The sequence below is a fragment of the Neodiprion pinetum genome, chromosome 2 (genome assembly GCF_021155775.2).
Source record: "Neodiprion pinetum isolate iyNeoPine1 chromosome 2, iyNeoPine1.2, whole genome shotgun sequence".
NCBI lineage: Eukaryota > Metazoa > Arthropoda > Insecta > Hymenoptera > Diprionidae > Neodiprion > Neodiprion pinetum.
The window spans coordinates 6164311-6185421 of NC_060233.1; the positions used below are offsets into that span (position 1 = coordinate 6164311).

General features: G+C 35.1%; 1 protein-coding gene across 8 annotated transcripts in view; it reads left to right on the plus strand.

The window, feature by feature from the left end:
• The window catches only part of fry (Protein furry), a 107541-nt gene that overhangs the window by 14981 nt on the left and 71449 nt on the right, over positions 1-21111 (plus strand). For all 8 annotated transcript variants that reach the window (XM_046609475.2, XM_046609468.2, XM_046609471.2 and 5 more), the window contains one exon: positions 17137-17300. In XM_046609475.2, the coding sequence (XP_046465431.1) occupies positions 17137-17300 (164 nt within the window). The remainder of the gene's footprint in view (positions 1-17136; positions 17301-21111) is intronic.

The window sequence follows — 21111 nt, forward strand, 5'->3', positions numbered from 1 at the left end:
ATCTATATCTGATTGTCGACGCGATAGAAACGCGCAATAGAAAAAAAAAGGTCAATTTCTTTCGACAGAATTAACCGTAGCCCAGCTATTATCGCATTTCGCAAGCTTCGACCCGAGGACTGAATCAAATTATCAGGGTTAGACGATCTTGAGCCTTTGCAGATTCGCGTCGGCTGTACATTTTCATTATCTACTTTTTCTTTTTTTTCCAACCATTTTCTTTTTTGTTCCCTCTCCTTCACGTCGCGAGACTGGAAAACTTTCACCGGGTTTGATATCGCGACCGTTAATCAGATTCTACGAGCGAGGTGAAAGATTGTAACGTTACGTCAACTGTTTTATGTCAATTGAAAACGTCAAACAAAATTTCCTCGGAAAAGTTTTACGTATCCCTTTCGTAACGCGGCGCGAAAAATTAGCATATAATAGAAAAATCAGCAGAGATGGAAGGCGAAAAAAACGATTGATATTTTCTTGGTCCGTTGGTCGTGTCTCCTTTTTTTTTTTCATTTTTTCTTTTTTTTTGTGCTATCCTTCAAACAGTACGCGGCACTGAATAATCAAATAGCGATTTTATCGATAGGCTCCAAGGGATGGATGGATGGATGGCCTGTTTTGTATTTCTTTGGTGTTTTCCAATTTTTTTTTTTTTTTTTTTTTATATGCGCAGATCATAATTAAAATAAGTTATACACGCACGTTTATCAATTGAAATTCCACGAAATCGGTTGAATAAATTTTAAACAATATTCGACGTTTGTAATTGGCTGTAAAAAATTATCACATCGTACGTACAAAATATTTAGATTTTATCGACCGACCAAAATTAAAAATTTGAAAAAATTTGTAAAAGTGTAAACATTTTCAAGCTTGGATCCGGAGTGGGACGATTTTCCCTTCTTACTGTTTTCAAGCTTTTTTCGTAAAAAAAAACCTTAAAAAAATTAGGAGCGGAAGTCATATTACAATGTATGGTTTTTAAAATTTTGAAAAAAAAATTGCAGATGTTAAAACGGTTTAATTTTCAAACCCAGGTCGAATTTTCGTGGAATGCCTCATATACTCTTTGGATTTAGGACGACGAGATAAAGAAAAGATTTAGATTCAACGGTCATGTATTCAAATTTTTCGATCCAACAGTTTCAATGTAAAGTAGAAAAAAAAAAAAAATTCCACTTTCTCTTAAAACCGTATGCCAAATAATTATTATCGTATTTACTTACCGCGGTAATAATTTTTTATATTTTCTTCAAGACCAAACACTTTGGTCTTCATCGCGTAAAATACGCGCGATAGATTATAATGTTACAGCCGTACGTAATATGCGATAAAAGCTAGACAGCAAAGAAAAGCGAAAGAAGAAGGAGATGAAAAACAAAAAAAACAGAAAAGGGTTTCGAAAATTGCTCATCGTCTTTTCGTCGCGACGATAATGTTCGAATCGCGTGCCGCGTGGTTCGATCAATGCTCTGCATACCGTAAATTACTTTGGCGTTTTAAGACAAACGGAAGTCACAGGGGTTCTAGGTGTGTACGTAAACACGTTTGTAAGTCAGATAAGAAAGGCGAAGTGAAATCTGATACGCGAATCGCTGAATCGTCTTTCATCCGATGCTGTAAATATAATCAAGAGTCAATTTGCACATCCTGCTATTATTGGTAATTCAGTTTGTGAATGAATCGAGCCTCTCGAAAAAAAAAAAGAAGAAAGAAAGAAGAAAATAAAAATGTTGAAAGGTCTCTCTCTCTCTCTCTCTCTCTCTCTCTCTCTTTCTCTCTGTTGCAGATGCGTCCTTTTTATCTTGCCATTTGTTAAATTGTGGTTTCTTGTGGAAAAAGTAATGGGAAAAATTACACTTTTCAATTAAGATCACAAACATCTCGTGCCGTTTGTCATAAAAAAAAAAAAAAAAAAAAAAATATCGTGTAATCTAATTCGCAAAAGCACACCTATTTACTACTCCGAGGTTTAACCTTTTTTTTCTTCTCTTTGTTTTTTTCCTTAAACGTAGCAGTAAATACTCGACGACATTAACAATCTAAAACACTACACGGCTTGATATTTTCAATTGATTGCAAATCGGACATCTCGTCTTACGATTAAACGATTTCATTTTATCGTAAAAGAAGAATAAATCGTCCTTTTTACAATGATCGATATAACGGAAATGAGTATAAGAGGGTGTAAAAATATTGCTTCGTAATTCGCCGATTTCTTCTTGTCAATTTTTTTCACTATATACGGATCAAATTATTAAGCTAAACGTGATTGTTCCTTTTTTCATTGCGTGAAAAGGAATTTTTCACATTTGTATGGAAAAAAAAAAAATGGAACCGAAATATTAAGGTTACGTAGCACTCCTACCTTTACCGACCGAGCAAACTTTCCATTTTTCTTCCTATATTAAACCTCACTCATCCCGGAATTGCGCCAAGTAAATATCTCGGTTGTGCGCTTTTTGGCCCTTGAAATGCGGGAAATGTGGGAATAGTAACACGTGTCAAAAAACCACACATTGTATCTTTTTTTTTTTACGATTTCGGGGATACGAATAACTTTGCTGAAGCCCCGCTAAAAAAAAATAGCTACGTACCGTCGAAATTTCAACCTTTTCTCTTCGTTTGTTTCTTTAATATATGAAGAACAAGGGTGAGTTTGCTCCGTCGGTAAGGTTAGGAGTTCTACATGACCTCAAATCAAAGTTGTACGATAAAGCGTGCGTGTAATTTGCCGACAGGCGAGAAATTAACCTTTACATATCGAAAAAACTTTGGCGGAAAGTTTTGTTAAAAAATTTCAAGCTTCTTCAGAAATCGTTCATAAGCTTTCAAACTGTTTGCTAATATATTATACGTCAAGCTTGCAAATTTTTTCGTAAATATGCACATAAACTAGGCGCATATATATGTACGTATAAAGTATTATGCCGGCACTAAAGTTTGGAATTTTCAGCCTCAGACACGCCGATGGCGCCTTGAAGGATAATTTTATAATTGATAATAGCCTAGGTGATTTCATCGTGTAATTTAGACTGTGCAGGAGTCATTTGGAGTTCTTTAAACCGGTGATAAACCTTCACCCTCGCTTCGTCGCGTACAGGGTGTTCCCTGCCAAATCTACCGACCGATCCCGATATGTTCTCTTTGTCTTTTTAAACATCAAAATGTTTTACTTCAAAAACGTAATGTTTTTATTTTCCTTCTTCTTTTTCTCGGTTCAAACAAATCGATTCGAGCGTTTTTTCACGTAGCTTTAAAAATTCAAACAAGGGTAAAAGTTAGTGAAAAAAAGGGTTAGATGCTAAATTCACGTGGAAAGATGGATATTTATGTGTACGCACTAAATCGGAAGCAATTAACTTCGATTCGAGGGTGTTGCTTGCGAAGAGAATGCCGGAAATTGGGATTTAACGTTGAATTTTCATTCGTCGAAACAAAGCCCGGCATCCTGAGAGAGAGAGAGAGAAAGAAAAAGATGGAGAGTTATATTTTTTTTTCCATCATTTGTTCCCTTCGCGAAAATTGGCAAAGTCTTCTCGGGCTGGAAATCGGCATTAGACGGTGTTCCGTATCCTATAAATCTTCGTTTAACCTACCGAAGCGAATCGAACTTTATTGCATATAACTGCCGTTTCGCAAGCATCGGCGCAGGGATCAGCTAAAGGCGGAAGAATATTCGACGAAACGACGTGTAAAGTTTGTTGTTACGAAATTGTTGGATTTTTCAACAATTAGAGAAAAATAAAAAGAAAGCAAAACTTTCACAAAGTGTCGATCACGGATATCAATTTTCCATTTTTTTTTTTTTAACGAGAATGTTTTGCCACGAAAATTTAATATTAGAATAAAGATGGTAATAACTATTTTATTTTCCTTAGATATAGTAAATTTCAAGAATGATTTTTCATTTTCTTTTCTCAGCCACGTCGTTAAAAATGATTTTGAATTCAGACTTTTTTTGTTTTCTTCGACCGATTGATTGAGAGAGATGAATAAAAAGCATCGATAAACGTTATTTGGATATTGATCTACGAATCTTCAGACCCACCGAAGCACGGCAATTTATAAAAGAAAAAGATTTCAAATCGGTTCAAACGTGACTCGTTGTAGTCAAATTTGCAGCTAAAGAATCAAACCATCCAACCAAGTTAAAAGTCTTACAATAAAACTGAGGAAACAAATTGTTGCCCAATACTTCGCCTTTAACGGAGACACGTTACCGAATCCCAGAAACCTTTTCGATTGGCATGAAATATTAACTATGATATATCAACAAAGTTTGGAAAAACAAACGTTATTACCCTGCCTGTTTACTTGTAAACTTTATTCGTTGTTCACGTTCTTGGAATATACCGATTCGAATAACGTGAATAATTGATTGATGTACTTCAAAAAAGTTACTCGATGTTTCGTAAAAATTTCACATAAAAATTCTTAACAATTACACATCTTATTGATTATTTTCTATTGACAATATTTGCGATTTACGTTTGATTGATAGAATCGAAAGAAGAAGTTTGAAAATTCTTGTGGAAAGCGATGATTTGAACATTTTTTTTTTTTTTTTTTACATTCACGATACGATTTGCAAAGATAAATAAACGGGTATCGATTTGTTGTTCGAATCTTGCTTTAATTAATTTTTTGAAAATCTTGGAAAATTATGTAACAGACAAGAATCTTCTACTTTCTCGCAGTTAAGAGATATAATTTTCGATTTTCGATACCGCGGTATCGCTCACAATGTATATGGGAAATTCCTTGCGAAGCTGACCAACTGCTTTTTTTAAAATTTTTATTCCGCAATTGTTCCAACTCTGAAACAGTACTCCGAATTTTTTCAGATTTTGTATTTAACTGGATAATTATTTATAAATATTGAAAGTGATTTTGAATAATGGGTAAATTTTTTTTTCCATTTTTTAAGCACTCCATTTTTATTTGCTCAACTAAAACATTTTTCGAACAGTCTGAAAATTCTCGAAAAATTCTCAAAACTTTTATCTTTTATTTAGAAAATTTTTGAACCGGTTTCATTACGGAGCGATTTTTGTGACAATTTTTTTTTTCTCATCAACTTCGTAATGAAACCGGTCCAGAAATGTTCCAAGTCAAGAACAGAAGTTTTGAGAATTTTTCGAGAAGTAATCGAACCGTTGAAACAATGTTTTAGTTGATCAAACATATTAAAAGTGGTTAAAAAAAATATTTAAAAAATTATTCCGTCATGTGCCAGATTTTGAAATGTTCGGAAAAGAAAATACAGTTCTTCCCAAGTTTTTGAGAATGTTGAAAAGAACATTTTATAAAATTCTTAAAAACTGTATTTTTTTCCATTTCAATAACGTTCCGTTTCAAAATCACTCTCAATATTTACAAATGACTAACCAGTTGGATAAAAAAAAAAAACAAAAAAAAATCTAAACAAATTCAGGGTACACGATCAAAAATTTTTAGAGTCAGACTCCGGTTGGATTCATATGGAATTCCTTATATTTAATATAAAAGAATTCAGACAGTCAGCTTTTTAGTTATTTTTTCGCTGATCTCCGCTATTATAAGCGACTCTCCAGACTTTTACACTGCAGAATTAAGGGAAAACTCTTGAGAACTGACAAAGTTTGAAAAGAGAGAGAGAGAGAGAGAGAGAGAACACGCACAGCGTTTTCACCCTGAAGCGACGACGGTCGTCAGACGTTGAAATTTGGATACTTTCTTTCGGCACTGCGCGGCTGTTCACATAATTTCTTTTATAATAAATTCAACCGCGCCTTGTCCGAGAAAAGACGCGTCTTTTTTTCTTTTTCAAATTTTTTTTCTCTTTTTTTTTTCTCATTCTTTATTTCACGTCAAGTTTATAACTATTATTATACATGTAATATAATACATACATTTTCTATATATATATATATATATATATATATATATATATATATATATATATATTAGACTGGGCCAAAAAAAAAAACGAAGAATTTTTTTTTTAATGGTACTGCAAAAACATTGTTTATGACAACAAATAAAAATTGATCCTGAAAGTTTGAGCCCTTAATATTAATATCAAGGGGTGTATCGTTACAGCTATTGATTTTTTAACAGTTACCGCATTTCTTTACCCAAAATTCGTGAATTATCAATCTGAAAAATTTTATCAATCCATATTTTTGAAGGAAATTAAATTTCCTACAAAAAAGCTCTCTTACTAAATTGACGTAGATCGAGCCGTTTCCTTGTAATCGTGCCTTAAACATTGATTTGTTTTTTCAAATTTTCGTTTGAATTTTCGATTCTTGTAATTACCAGAAAAATCAATATTTTCACAGATCGAACCATTATTTTTGTGGGAAATTTGATGCTCTACAAAAAAGGTCTCTTAACATTTTTCATGAAATTCACCCCTTTAAAAGTTATTCGACATTGAAATTGTATTCGAAAGTAATATATATATGTATATGATATTCGAACGTGAATATTTATACAACGTTTGAAGGGTTCGCTGGTATTTGAGTGGAAGTTGCAAAGCTCTCACAGGCATTTTACACCTCGATTTGTTCCTTGACTTTGAGACATTCCGTGGAAAAGTTTTGGCCTAAAATTTTGTCGCCCTCTCAACTAATTAATGCTTCTACAATTTAATCCTCATATAATTCCACCGATCCGAGGAATCTTTGCCCCTGCCAATTAATTTGCAATATACGTACGGAGTTTCGAAGCTTTCACCTGTTTCCCAAAGTTCTTTCATTACCATGGCTCGCTTTTAACCTTAACTGCTTTCAAACCCTTTGCCATATCTTTTTCTTTTTTTTTTCTTCTTTTTACCTTTTCACATTATTTATTACGCGCTTAGCGTGAAAGTTGAAAAATTCATTTCACTTCAATTTAATTGATACCCGCATCAACTAGAAAACCCTCTTCTTAGAACCGTTCTGACAAATGTCTCCAGATGCAAAGAGTTCGCGATCAATTAAAACCGGCACGAAACTTTTGAAAACTTTCATATTAATTGTACCGTTTGAATATCGATTCGTGCTGTACGTACATTTTATAAGAACCTGTCGGCGACTTTTCAAGTATTGAAAAGTTGATCAAGCCCGACGGAACGAAAAGTTTCGGAGTGGACAAGAAAAAAATCATTTGAAAAGAAAGAAGGAAAAAGAAAAAAATTATACCTGATTTGCGCTAATAATATAGTACGCAAATACAAATGAAACTCTGGGCATTCGTATTTATGTTATACGATACTGATTCCGAGAATAACCCGTTATGGAAAAATTTGAAAAAAACATTGCACAATAGAAACGTACGTTCGAAATGATAAAACAATGGTTTTCTATTTTATTGCATAGAATATCGACACGGTTTTTATTACCCTTGATATTTGAATTGATTTGGAAAGATTCGATGTCTGTTGGCATCTGATGAAAATTGGCTCTTAGTCATTTGTTTTATCGAAATTTTCATACATGAATCAAACAAGCGGTATTTACAAGAAAATATCGTTTCTTTTTTTAACATCCGACGTTTATCAAAGAAAGAAAAAAAAAAAAAAAACACTACGCAGCAAAATTCTTTTTGTTGAGCGATGTTATTATTTTGCATTGACGTGTTGATTTTTTTTTTTGTTTTTTTTTTTTTGCAAAAAACACCAATTTGAGTCACGTTCGAATTGACGAATGGAAAAAAAAGCTGCGCGCGAATTAGCGAAGCTAAAAATAATCGACGCATCGATTGATCGAGTCCAAAAAAATAATCGAACGCGACTAGATTGAAAGGGTAAAATTGAATCGATTAATCGATTGTTTCGTATTTTTTTTTTGAAACTGTGCATCTTGAGACCAAGGTTTCGTAAATTTCAGTATCTACGTAGTCTCAATAGCGGAAAAGTTTTTGTGACAATATATAGTTTCGTTGAAAACTTTCATTTATCTTTCACTTGTTTTATCAAATAAATGTTATACCTAGCGAGTTAAAAAATGACAATGATTGACGCATCGATCGCATAAATTGATGTTTTATCGCGTCGTTAATGGTAGTGAAAGAGAAAAACCGATTGCGATGAAAAATAATCGATTATACTCGATTAATCGGGGGGGGGAATCGATTTAACAAGAAATAGATTATTTTACCTCAATCTCAGTACGAACTTTCTCCTTTAATTTTATTTAATTTCCACGATTATACACACACACACACACACACACACACACACACACCATACTGATGAATCCATTAGGCACTGATGAAAATCGTACTAAATTGTGAGCTTTGATTTTCCTATATGTATATATCTGTCTCCTTTTTTCTCCACATGACAAGGGGAGTTTGTAGCTTCGATCATCGGCGAGGGAACCGCGTCGACCCGACTCGTTAACTGGCTCGTCAAAGAGCAAAGGATGAAAAAAAGAAAAAAAAAAAAACAAATGAAAAAAGACCCCGTGACACGCGGCTAAACGGGTAATTAAAATGGCTCGAGAGCAGAAAATGATACCGGTATATACACACACACACACACATATATGTATGCATGTATGTATAACGTGTAATAAACGCGTTCCGCAGGGGATAAAATCGTCTATCATCATTCACGAGTCTCTCTGCCAGGTATGAAAATTTATATTCATCTCCTGTACGTACACCTTGTCGATCAGTGTTGAGCGCATATTTAAAAAAACGAAAAACAAAAAACACCTTGCATGTTATACAAGGCTGTTATTTTTATTGGTTTTCGGTTAGTTGACAAAGTATGTTTGATATTACAGGGACGAAGGCTTTTTTACAATATTTTGTTAGAGTTCTATCCGCAATTAATTACATTTTATTGTTTGAAATATCGTACTGTAATTGAAAGTTGAAGAAATTATTTTGAACCTTGGTTTTTCCAGTTTTATCTTCGTTTGGAATAAGTAACAGTGATGTCGCGAAAATACATGCGATGCAAAATTCTTGAAACGAGACTTAAAGAGACGCGTCAAAATGGGAAGCTATTTCGTTTCGGTTTGGTGCGATTCAAAAAAAAAAAAAAAAAAAAAAAACGTTACGAACACTCGAGAATAATCCTATAGATAATTTGATCTTTGAAACATTAATAAATTAAACTCTGCGCGAATTTTCGCGATAAAGTTTTTTTTAAAAACTACCGCTTATTAGTTGTATGAAATTGATTTAAAAAACTTGTTCGCCTTTAAAGTTTAGCTAGTAAACCGCCTTATTTCCTTCCCTTATTTCGTCAAGTTCTAGAGGTAAAAGAGACAAAGAAATAGAGATAAGAAAACGAAGACAGCATAAATAAATATAAAAACTGTGTGAAATAGTACGAATGAATATAAATTGATGCAAATACATTTTATTATTCCTCGTTTTTCCTTCGGATCCAATTTTTGTAGCTTTCTTTTTAGGTTTAAAAAAAAAAAAACAAAAAAATTTGGTATCTAAAACATCGATAGAAGTTCCGTGTAAAAAGGGAAAAAAAAACAATAAAAAACGTTAATCTCTTAATTTTATTCATAATACCATTTATAAGAAACAGCATCGATCATCGATGATTGGTAAACTGAAATGATTTTCGCAAAGTTAGAGCCTTTTCGTTATTAATGATTTTGATGTTATTTTTGCGGTTCGAGATACCGACAGATTTCACGATCAAAAAGATTTAATTAACAGTGAAAACTGTCTGAATCTGCATCCGCGTCTGTTGATTTTGTCGAAACGAACGGTGTTTTTAAGCATCCCTAAATATCGACATCGGAGTATTTAGGTCAAGTGCCAATCAAACTTCGTTATCCGCGTAACGCGAGCTGGGGATAAATTCTGCAATTATGTCGGTCGATGATTCGTATAATCACTGTTCGGGATATCGTTTTCAGCTAGTCGTACAAACTTTTTAATGCCTGTGTACATGCACAGTTTTCGAACAGAAAAATCTGATTCGGGAAACATTTTTGTATTTTAGTATTTCCTCGAACAGGTTCGAAACAACATTGTTTGGTAAAAACTTGGAAAACTTTCAGGAAGTAACAAAATTTTTAAGCTTTGTTTTAGTTTGTTGAAAAAAGTTGCCCCGTCGTTTAAACAACGGTTTAAAATACATGCGCGTTACAGTTTTTTTTATTTCGGGTAATCTGCTCAAGTAGATTTATAAAAATCAGCCCCTCGACACGACTCGCTTCGGAGGGTGGTTTCAACCCCTTGAAGTGTCTAATGGCAGGTAAAGAAAAAAAAAAAAAAAATGTTTGTCGCCTAGTTTTTAGTTTACCGTAACATATTGAAAAAGAAATGAAATCGGAGAGATCGTTCTGGGATAACTTCCTTGTCAGACTTGTCGAGAGAAAAATCCTCTTCTACTTCCGAAGTATTGTTAACTCCGTTTGAGTAATGAGCAACAAATATTTCTTCAACCCGAATTGGTCCGCTCGTTGAAAGCAAAAAGTTCATATCGAGGCTCCTGATTCGTTTGGCTTCGGATAAATTGCGTTATATTCCCTCGGACCGTAGCGAAACCACTTAACAGTTATAACAAGAAGCCGATCAAAGCTGTGCGCTATGCATTTAACTCTCCGACAGGGTAAGGCCGGAAATTAAGTTTAGAACTCAAAGTAACCACCTGCAACCCATCACCTCGCTTAGACGACACCCGCGTCGATGTTGAACGCCAGTGGTCAATCAAGTTGAAGCTGTTAAAGCTGTTAAAGCTGTTAAGTAATGCCTGTTATGTAGGGCATCCAGAAATAAAAGCCCCTCAAAAAAAAAAAGCATCGAAATAACAAACACAAAACGTGATGTTTCATTTTTGTCTGACAATTAGTTACTTTCACCTTTGGTTATTTTTATCTTGGGTCATTTTCGATCCTGTTATTTTTTTCGCCAGTTATTTTGCTTTGGGTTATTTTTCTCGTGGGTCATTTTGATCCTGTTATTTTTCTCTTGGGTTACTTTTATTTTGGATTATTATTGTTTGGGTTATTTTTGTCCTGGGTCATTTTTGATCCTAGTATTTTTGTTTTTTTGTTATTTTGGTTAGGGTTATTTTTCTCTTGGATTATTATTGTTTGGGTTATTTTTGCCCTTGGTCATTTTTGATCCTAGTATTTTTGTTATTCTGGTTAGGGTTATTTTTCTCTTGGGTTATTTTTGTCTTGGATTATTACTGTTTGGGTTATTTTTGCCCTTGGTCATTTTTGATCCTAGTATTATTGTTATTTTGGTTAGGGTTATTTTTCTCTTGGGTTACTTTTATTTTGGATTATTATTGTTCGGGTTATTTTTGCCCTTGGTCATTTTTGATCCTAGTATTTTTGTTATTTTGGTTAGGGTTATTTTTCTCTTGGGTTATTTTTATCTTGGATTATTATTGTTCGGGTTATTTTTGCCCTTGGTCATTTTTGATCCTAGTATTTTTGTTTTTTTTTGTTATTTTGGTTAGGGTTATTTTTCTCTTGGGTTATTTTTGTCTTGGATTATTATTGTTTGGGTTATTTTTGCCCTTGGTCATTTTTGATCCTAGTATTATTGTTATTTTGGTTAGGGTTATTTTTCTCTTGGGTTACTTTTATTTTGGATTATTATTGTTTGGGTTATTTTTGCCCTTGGTCATTTTTGTTCCTGGTATTTTTGTTTTTTTTTTGTTATTTTGGTTAGGGTTATTTTTTTCTTGGGTTATTATTCTCTTGGATCATTATTGTTTGGATTATTTTTTTCCCGGGTCATTTTTGATCTTGGTATTTTTGTTATTTGTTATTTTGGTCTCGGTAATGTTTATCCTGAGTTATTTTTCTCACGGCTCATTTTGATCCTGTTATTTTTGTCCTGGATTATTTTTGTCCCGCGTCATTTTTTATCCTGTTATTTTTGTTTCTTGTTACTTTGGTCCGTGTTATTTTTCTATTGGGTTATACTTGTCGTGGATTACTTTTGTCTTAAATTATTGTTCTTTCGGTTATTCGAAAGTATCTGAACGAAGCTTCGTCTAAATATTTTTTTAAAAAGTTATTATCATAACCGATCGATCGCGAGTATTGTTATCGATGATAACTCGTCAACCATTTACCTCGGTGATATGTTTTTTATGTGTTCCCGGTATCGCAGAAACGGTAAAACCGATTGGATTTAAATTTCGAGACAGCATTCTCAGATCAAAGTTCATTTTCTTTCCCATTCATGGCCCGATTTTTTTTTCCCTCAACAAAATGGCGATCGTTCAAAGTTGAGATATGATTTTTCTCCCGAACCTTCCGATGTTTTTTCATTCGATGCCCATTGGAAAAAGAAAAAAAACTTCGATAATCAAAAAAATAACACAATTGAAGATCGATCTCCCCATTTTTAAATAAAACAAATCCCAATCAAATTGAACAATTGCGATTGACGAGGTATTAATTTATCCTTGAGTTGAAGCTCATCCGTGCTTATCTTGCTTCTGATTTATGTAGACGATACGCTGCGATATTTATCCGTAAATTAGGTATGTGCTGAATTTTTCACGACCAATTTCCAACGGTGTTTTTTTTTTTTTTCTTCCCTCACTTTACTTTCACCCGCAAAATTTCGACAAATCGAGTGCTCTTTGCCTCATGGCCGTTCGTAAAATATTTATATATGTACGTTACACACCGTGAGACACTCGATCAAAGCTTATTCGTCAAGGGTAACCGGGGCGAATTGTGTACTTGAAGCTTTCGATCGGTTAAAGCACAATTTTATTAATTTATATCGTCTCGATTGACTCGATTTAGAGATAAAAATTGACGATTCTTTGCCCGTTTGAAAAAAAAAAGACCTTGGGGTGTCGGTTACTCGTATCGAGGAGGACACGTGAACGGTGAATTTTGGAGATCGCGTAACGTATATGATGTATAAAAGTAAATTAGCGCTCGTTTTTACCGCTCGCGGTGAAAATCGACGAAACGTTATTTTCATCCGACGTATCTTCGTTCGCTTCTATTCATCGCTACGAATATTACATTATTTCTTTCTGTAATTACGGTGCAGCGGTCGCGCGGATAATAATTCTTTTCGGAACTCACCGCATAACTCAACGCCACAAAAAAAAAACCGTCGGTTCGACATTGCGCGTGACCGTAATTTGTGAATTTAGACCAGTAAGTAAGCACGAAAGTTGGTCATTTTTATGCAAGAATCCGGAAACTCGATCTAAAAGTAATTCGATGACGATGAATCGAATGGTGATGATAATTTTTCAATCAACCCGCGAGATCGTTATTTAAAAAAAAATTTTTTTTTTTTTTTTTCTTTCTCCCGACAAATTTTCTTTGACATATTTTTTGACAAAGTTATTTGGTTCCGAATTAGACGGTCCAACCCGTTTCTTATAATGTTCTTAAGGGCTGGTTACAAAATTATTATCATCAAGTTTTCGGATTCATACTTGAATAGTGTCATCCTTCATTTTTTTTTTTTTTTTTTTTTATTTTTTCTTGGCGTAATCATCAGTTCCGAAAGACAATTCGTTCCGATTGCCCTCCTCTCCAGCGGTTGACAGATCCCGAGTATCGTATATTTAAACGTTGCGAGGAGGAATGAGAAAAAAAAAAAAAAAAGAAAAGAAAAAAACAACAACAACGAAAAACAGTATCCCACTCGAGTTGTGAAAGTATGATGATAAGAATGGGAAGAAAAGTGCGTGGAAAAGCTCTTCCCTTTTTGTCTATTACGTAGCCCTACGTACATGTATTTTGAATTTCAACCTCGACCATTCAAAGAACAACTTTTCCGAATATAAAGTGGATTCTTTACAGCCGCTGCTGCTGTTGTTGCACGTCAAGCACTCAGACTCCCCTAAAATAATACGCGAACTCGACTGATTGAAGGGACGAGGCTTTTTTTTTTAATTTCTTATCTTATTACAGCATCGTATTGCGGTTGTTCGGAATTAACTGGTGATTGAAATTGTTGAGATTTTGGTGTATCAAAAACGACTGATATAAAACCGTTCTTAATTTCTGAACTGAACTTGTCAATTTTTTTGCCTAAAAAAATGTTTCCGGAAGGTCTTGATGATTGGAAAAACGAAACAGAAGAAAAACAACGGTGACCTACCTTGAGTGTCGAAATAACTGAAACAAAAATAACCTGTGACAAAAGTAACCCAAGACAAGCATAATGCAAGGCAAAAAATAACCCGCGAAAAAACTAATGCGAAACGAACACAACTCGATGGCAAAAATAACTTGTGATAAAAATAACCAACGCAGAAAATAACTGATGTAAAAATAACATGTGATCGAAATAATCCACACAAAAATACAAAAACACACAACAAAAAAAAAAAAAAAAATTTCTGATAGTTTTCGATTTTGTTTATTTACTCCGCAATTATCGCGTTTCTAAATAAAATTTTTGATACGGTGAAAACGCGAAGATGCGGCTGATCTCGATCGCTCGGTTAGAACGATTCGAGTTTAAGTTGGAAGAAAGTTTAATGTTTAATTTCTTATTGTCGTCATTAATTTATCGTCGTCACCGACAAATCAAGGATTGGCCGCTTTAGGCGCTATTATCATGCTCGTTGTATTTCAATACAAGGGTGCAGGGAAGGTTAGAGATCTAGTAAGCTGGTTGGGATAATTATGTTTATGTTACGATAAGTTTAATTGGTTACGATGAAAGATTATTATGTCAAGTTTGTAAGTTGAAACGTAACACGATAGAACGCGAAATATCACAGGCGACGACTCTATTACGAGCAAGCGTTAATGTTACAATATCGCATAGAACAGTGATCGGAAACTATATCAGCATCTAATCATCACGAAAATTAAAATAATGGCAATCGTTGAGGCGAAAGGGCGACATGTCCGATTGCGCAAGAGCCGGTAGAATCAAGTTCTGGCTCCGAGAATGACGGATAGTCGTTTCAAAATTAGTGGATTCGAGCGACCGAAAAGGTTGCGCGTCTCTCTCGCGGTTCGACGCTCGCCCACGAATAAATTCGAAAAATTAACGACGGAATTTACCAGTTTTTCAAATTTATATCTTCAACAATGAAAAGGCCTCGTGATTAATGTTAATATTGAAAATACATATCCAAATTTCAATTATTAGACGGTCATTGACTGTCTTACGGGCTTCGCATCAGAAGCGTAAGATTCCAAAATGTAAACACACTTACAGACATTCTTACAAGTTGTGCTCGAAGAGGAAGAACACTTTATATTCACACATACAACAGCACAAGAAAACAAATTTGAACTTACCGGAGATGAGAGGAATCAACGACATCAGAGTCAGGGCGGCTAGGTGGTCTAGTGGAGTAAGTCTCCGGTAAAGCATCGCTAGATACCAGGTTCGATTCCTGGCTCCGTCGTTAATTTTTCGAATTTACCAGTTTTTCAAATTTATATCTTCGACACGATATGTGTCATCGAGTACGTAACGCCAATTCAGCTTCCCGGAGTTTCTCCCTGAAGGCTATAGAGTAGACCTCCCGGGAAATTCGTTTTTCTCAAGCCCATGCAGGTCACCCTAAACGGCACGAGGAGGTCGCAAGACCGATTCGGGGCCGATCGGCGGGCGAGCGTAGGAGCGAGCGAGAGAGAAAACTTTGGAAAGCGACCGCCGAAGGCCCGTCGGGCCCTACTAGTCGAGGAAATAAAGCACTAAAAACGGCCCAACTGTCGATTTTTTTAGCAGTAAGACGGATTTTAATGCGGTTTTTTGCATTCGATTCGTAAGAGCGCCTACAAACTTTGTGAACTAAATTGATTAATTAATTTTTTGAAAATGCATTATGGCATTAATAATATGCATTTTGCAAGTGCACTTCCAAGAGACACTAAATAAAAAATTTGCTACTCGGGGGTTTTTGGGGTCGCTGAACACGAATATCGCCACGGCAACCGTCTCCGAGGTACCTGGTGCCCAGGGTGGACAGTATCAACGTTTTCTCCTAGAGTTTTGGCGAAAATTGTGATAGAATTTTTCGAAACTCGTTGCTTGGGGGTTTTTGGGGTCACTGAATACGAATATCGATACGGCAACCGTCTCCGAGGTACGTGGTGCCCAGGGTGAACGTTTCAACGTCTTTTTCTGGAATTATCTTGAGTATCATCATTTTTACCTCAATTAAAGTATATTGTTCTTAATTCAATCACAAATTCGATCACAATTTTCGCCAAAACTCTAGGAGAAGACGTTGATACTGTCCACCCTGGGCACCAGGTACCTCGGAGACGGTTGCCGTGGCGATATTCGTGTTCAGCGACCCCAAAAACCCCCGAGTAGCAAATTTTTTATTTAGTGTCTCTTGGAAGTGCACTTGCAAAATGCATATTATTAATGCCATAATGCATTTTCAAAAAATTAATTAATCAATTTAGTTCACAAAGTTTGTAGGCGCTCTTACGAAGCGAATGCAAAAAACCGCATTAAAATCCGTCTTACTGCTCAAAAAATCGACAGTCCATTCCTTTATTTCCTCGACTATACCGGCAGGCCTCCTGGGCCAGCGGCGCGGTGGTGGGGGAAAAATAGCGAGACGCCTGAGGAGCGCGGCTAGTCTTATCACTTCGGCTCTGATCACCAACCAGGCAGGTCGCCCTTCGGCTGTAAAACTTTGTACGGCGGTAAATAAATTGAACCGAACAACGTTCCTCGGCTACTTCCCGCTCACCTCAACCTTAACGATATGACAAATAGAAACCATGCAAAAATGACCCAAGACACGAATAATGCGAAGCAAAAAATAACCCGTGAGAAAATTAATGCAAAACAAAAATAACCCAACGCAAAAATGATGCAAAAAATAAATAAATAAATAAATAAATAACCCGATTCGTAAACACGGGGTTTGGTTAAAAAATGAGAACAGCCGTACACGGGTACAACATTTTTTGATAGCAAAATGAAAATAAAAGGGCCTCCTTATCCATTAATATAATGGATAAATGACGTACATCTTTCTGACAATTTTCGAATTTTCCGTCCCGAGCTTGCCGGGCGATTTGAGATGAAACCGGCCTCTGGTTATTATATCCGGGTTCTCTTCTCCTGAGAAACAATGAAAAACAAACTTCGTCTATCTATCTAACGGCTGTAAAACTAATTTTCGATCGTGGTAAAAAATGAAAATAACCGTAATTAAAAATTCCTCTCAACGCACGATCGTTATTCTTCATCTTCCAGGGAATATCCGTGCGATCATTACACCAGCATAATAAACGTTACCCTGATGAACACCGGATGTCCACGAGCTCCCGTCCACGACGCCGCTCTCCAACTACTCCAGCTTCTGGATCAGCGTTTTTTTGGAAATGTCGGACCTCTACCAGCAGCCGACGTCGAAGCCGGTGAGTCGCTGCAAGCCGTGCTTAATACACACCAACGTTTTCTATGATCTCCGACAGTTTCTTCTTTGATCAATCCCGCCCTCGTACGCCTAATTAATTACAATTTCAAGCATCTCGTAGAAAAGTACGCGGAATTGAAATTCTTTGAAAGATTGATCGTGGCTCGTCTACATTTTCAACACCGGCGGGGCCTCTACAAATTTCAATTGAAAGGGATTCATTAGCTTCGTCGAAGGAGGTTTATGAGAAATATCCACTTTATCTTTAATGCATTTTCATGCCGCCGGAGTCGCGCTTAATCTTTTCTCTCTTTTCTCTCGCCGGTTTTATTATCATTACTTATACAACGCGGAAAATTCAATGGAGATCCATTCATTATATATATATATATATATAGACTTTTTGTTTCTTCTTGACAATTTTACTACCCCAATTTATCTACGAACAAAAACGATCAACTCTGCAAAGTTTAGTAAAATCAGTCAAACGTAAATTATGCGATCTTTTCGCAGCAGCGACAATTCAACGATACGGCAACTTTTCAAAGTCGTCGATATGATTGCGATATTATAACTGCAATTTATGGAATTCCCCCCCCCCCCCCCTCCCCAAAAAAAAAAAAACACCGTTTCAAAAAAAGATTGCTTCAACCGAGTTCAACTCGATCGATGTCGTTCTGACTTTCGAAATTTTGCTGTTCATCTTATTTCTACGCATTGAAAAAATCTCTGACTGTATTGGCTGTATATTTGACAAATCGTTGAACGGTTAATTTTACTTTCGTAACTTTGCAATGGAAATTACCAGGTTTGTACTACTAGCGTTTTTTTTCTTTTCTCTTTTTTTTTCTTACAATATCGAGGTACGTGTATAACTATACTGTATAACTATATACCTGTAATAACGGCAGCCATTTCTTGCCAAGGTAGAAGAAACAAACATTTACTCGGGTCAAATATCATTAATTTCTTGTTTCTGGGCACGGTCTCTCTCCGAGCGTCGTTCGCTCTCCCCCTACAATGTGGGTATAACGTTATAAACGAGTCGAGAATATTTGTGGGCTAGATTTGCTCGGCGCAATGCGGTGGAATGCACCGTTATCACTAAAGGCGAAGGTATGTGCGAAAGCTTCAACGTTAGGAAGACGGAATTCTCGTGGTTTTGTTTTTTAACGGAAAACGAGCACGCAATTCACCTACAAGATATGTATAAATAATTTGCCAATTTTCCACCGCGACATACCCTAAAAGGTTTTGCTGAGGTTAAAAGAAAGATTCTGTGAAAAGACGAGAGTTCTAAGTTAAATTTGGAAGATCGCTCTCATTTGATTTTTCACTTTCTTTCGCATTTTTTTTTGGATTTGTTGAGAAACACGTTGCAGCACTTCAATTTTTATTTCTTTCCTGACTTATTTATATTCAACCCAAAGATCGCGATCCGTAACGCAAAGATATATCGACCGGGAATCTTATTATCCAAAATTAAAAGTTCACAACGAATCGTAAGTATTTTGTCAGATTGAATCAACAATGAAAATATCGTCAGATACACTTTTCAAACGTCAGCCGAAGACTCGATATTACAAGTCTGGGTCTTCTTAGCGACGTAAATTGATATTAGGATCGATGTAAGCGATGAAAAAAAATTTATTCACGATACTCGATGAATTTAAAAAATGTATAAAATTGAAGAATCTTCCGCGCAACGTGGAACGCTCATCTTTTCACGGAACCTTTCTTTTAACCTAAACAAACTTTTCAGGATGTGCCGTGGTGGAAAATCGCATGTTATTTATTTCTGAAACACCCTGTACATATATAGATATAGTCAATCGAAAAAAGTTCAAGGATATTGAAAAACGGACGTATAATTATGATAATGAAGTTTTCTGCTTAGAAAAAAAAAAAAACTAACACGTTTCATCACTTCCTCATTATTTAAGAATCGAGAAATGACCGGAAATTCTTCTTTTTTTCTTTCCTTCAATTTCAATGCTCGTCAAGCGAATTTTCGAAAGTCATGACAATTTTTTTTTTCCTTGCAAATTTTTAGAAAAAAAAAAAAAAAATACATTCCGTAACCGGTTTTTCAAAAAAATTGAATCACCACAATCGAACAGAAGTTTCTTCAATATGCGTAATAATTTAACTAACGACGAAGGAATTTAATTTGAACGTACAAGAAACTTTATTGGAATGTGCGTCAAGGGAATTTAATTTACGTACTTAAATTCTTCGCAATATATCTTGCATATTTTACGACGTTAAATAGAGAGGATAGTTAATAATAAAAAACAAAAGAAAAATAAAAAAAAAATAAAAAATAAAAAAACTGTCTGAATCAAGTAAAAAGTTTTGAGAAACTCGGAGGAATCGTTGCATTTTTTTTTTATCTCACTGCAAAGTTGTATTTATCGTTTGAATTTTATTTTCCTTTTCTTGCAAGAAAAAAAGAACGAGTAAGAGAACGGTACTATATATAAAACTAATTTTCATTTTCTACCTAGAACTACATTTTTTTATTGTTGTGAAAAAATGAAAATTGTCAAGGACCGAGCGGTAAACGGAACCAAAAATTTCTCTCAGTGAACATTCAGCTCGCGATTCTTGAATTCGCTTACAATAAAAATAAAAATTCGTTACAATTTTGTCGAACGAATTATCCGTTTACTCGCCCGAGTGAATTTCCGCTAGAGACGAATTATGCCGAAAGGTATTTATCCACTCAGCTTTCGGCAAACGAGACGCGGTGCCGCGGGTATAACCGAAATTGATTCAAGCGAATACAGCGGATCTTGGTTAACCTTATTAGCCGACACAATATTTGTCGTGCCTACCAACCGTCGCGTACATAGTACGGTATATATTGTATATTCTCCGATGTTTGTCAAGAGAGTTCCACAGTTGTTGATTATTAAAGATAAAAATAATCGATTGACGGATTGTCGCGTATTTTTTTTCGAAATTTCGTAAATTTAAGTACGTAGTTTTTAATAGCGGAAAAGTTTTTTTTCAATTTAAGGTGAAAATGTTCATTTATCTTTCGCTTGTTTTATCAAATATGTATTGTAGTTGGTAGGTAAGAGAATGACAATGATTGACACTTTAATCGCATAAATTGACATTGTTTTCCGTTGTTAACGGGAGTAAGAAGCAAAAATCGATTTTGAGGAAAAATAATCGATTATTTTTGACGATTCTTGGTCGAAGGTCTGAATGAATGGAAGTCAAGATTTGACGTTTCGATCCTGAGGGAGGATCCCCTCGGAGAACTATGAATATTTTATTATTAATTAAGGGTAACGAGACGAAAGTTACGACTAGATGTTCATTTACAATAAGTACAAAGTAACACTTACGTTTAATTAATTGTTAAACTTGGTATCGTAGGTGAAAGTTTCAAGATTAAAGAGAAACGAAGAAAGACCGCAACGGCGGTGAAAATTAAGTCGAAATTTTATTGAGCAGGTAATATTATTAAACATCCGTCAAGCCGAATTGTATTATTAATATTTAAGCATTCGCAGTTTGCGTTGAAGCTCGCCTATGCGGAATATATTTTACGTATAAGTGTAATGCGTAAATAATTGAAAATCAACGAAATCGGGAAAGCTTGTTTATTAATAATATTAAATGTATATTTATATATGGGGCATTCCATGATATCTCGATCAAGATTCCAAGTCAATGTCTCAGATTAGCTTTATAATTTTTTGCGTATGAAAGTACGCGACAAAAAACGCCATCCCGATTTTTTTTCACAATTCTTTTATCCAGCGTATCTCAAGTATAATTTAAAAACTTGAAACAAA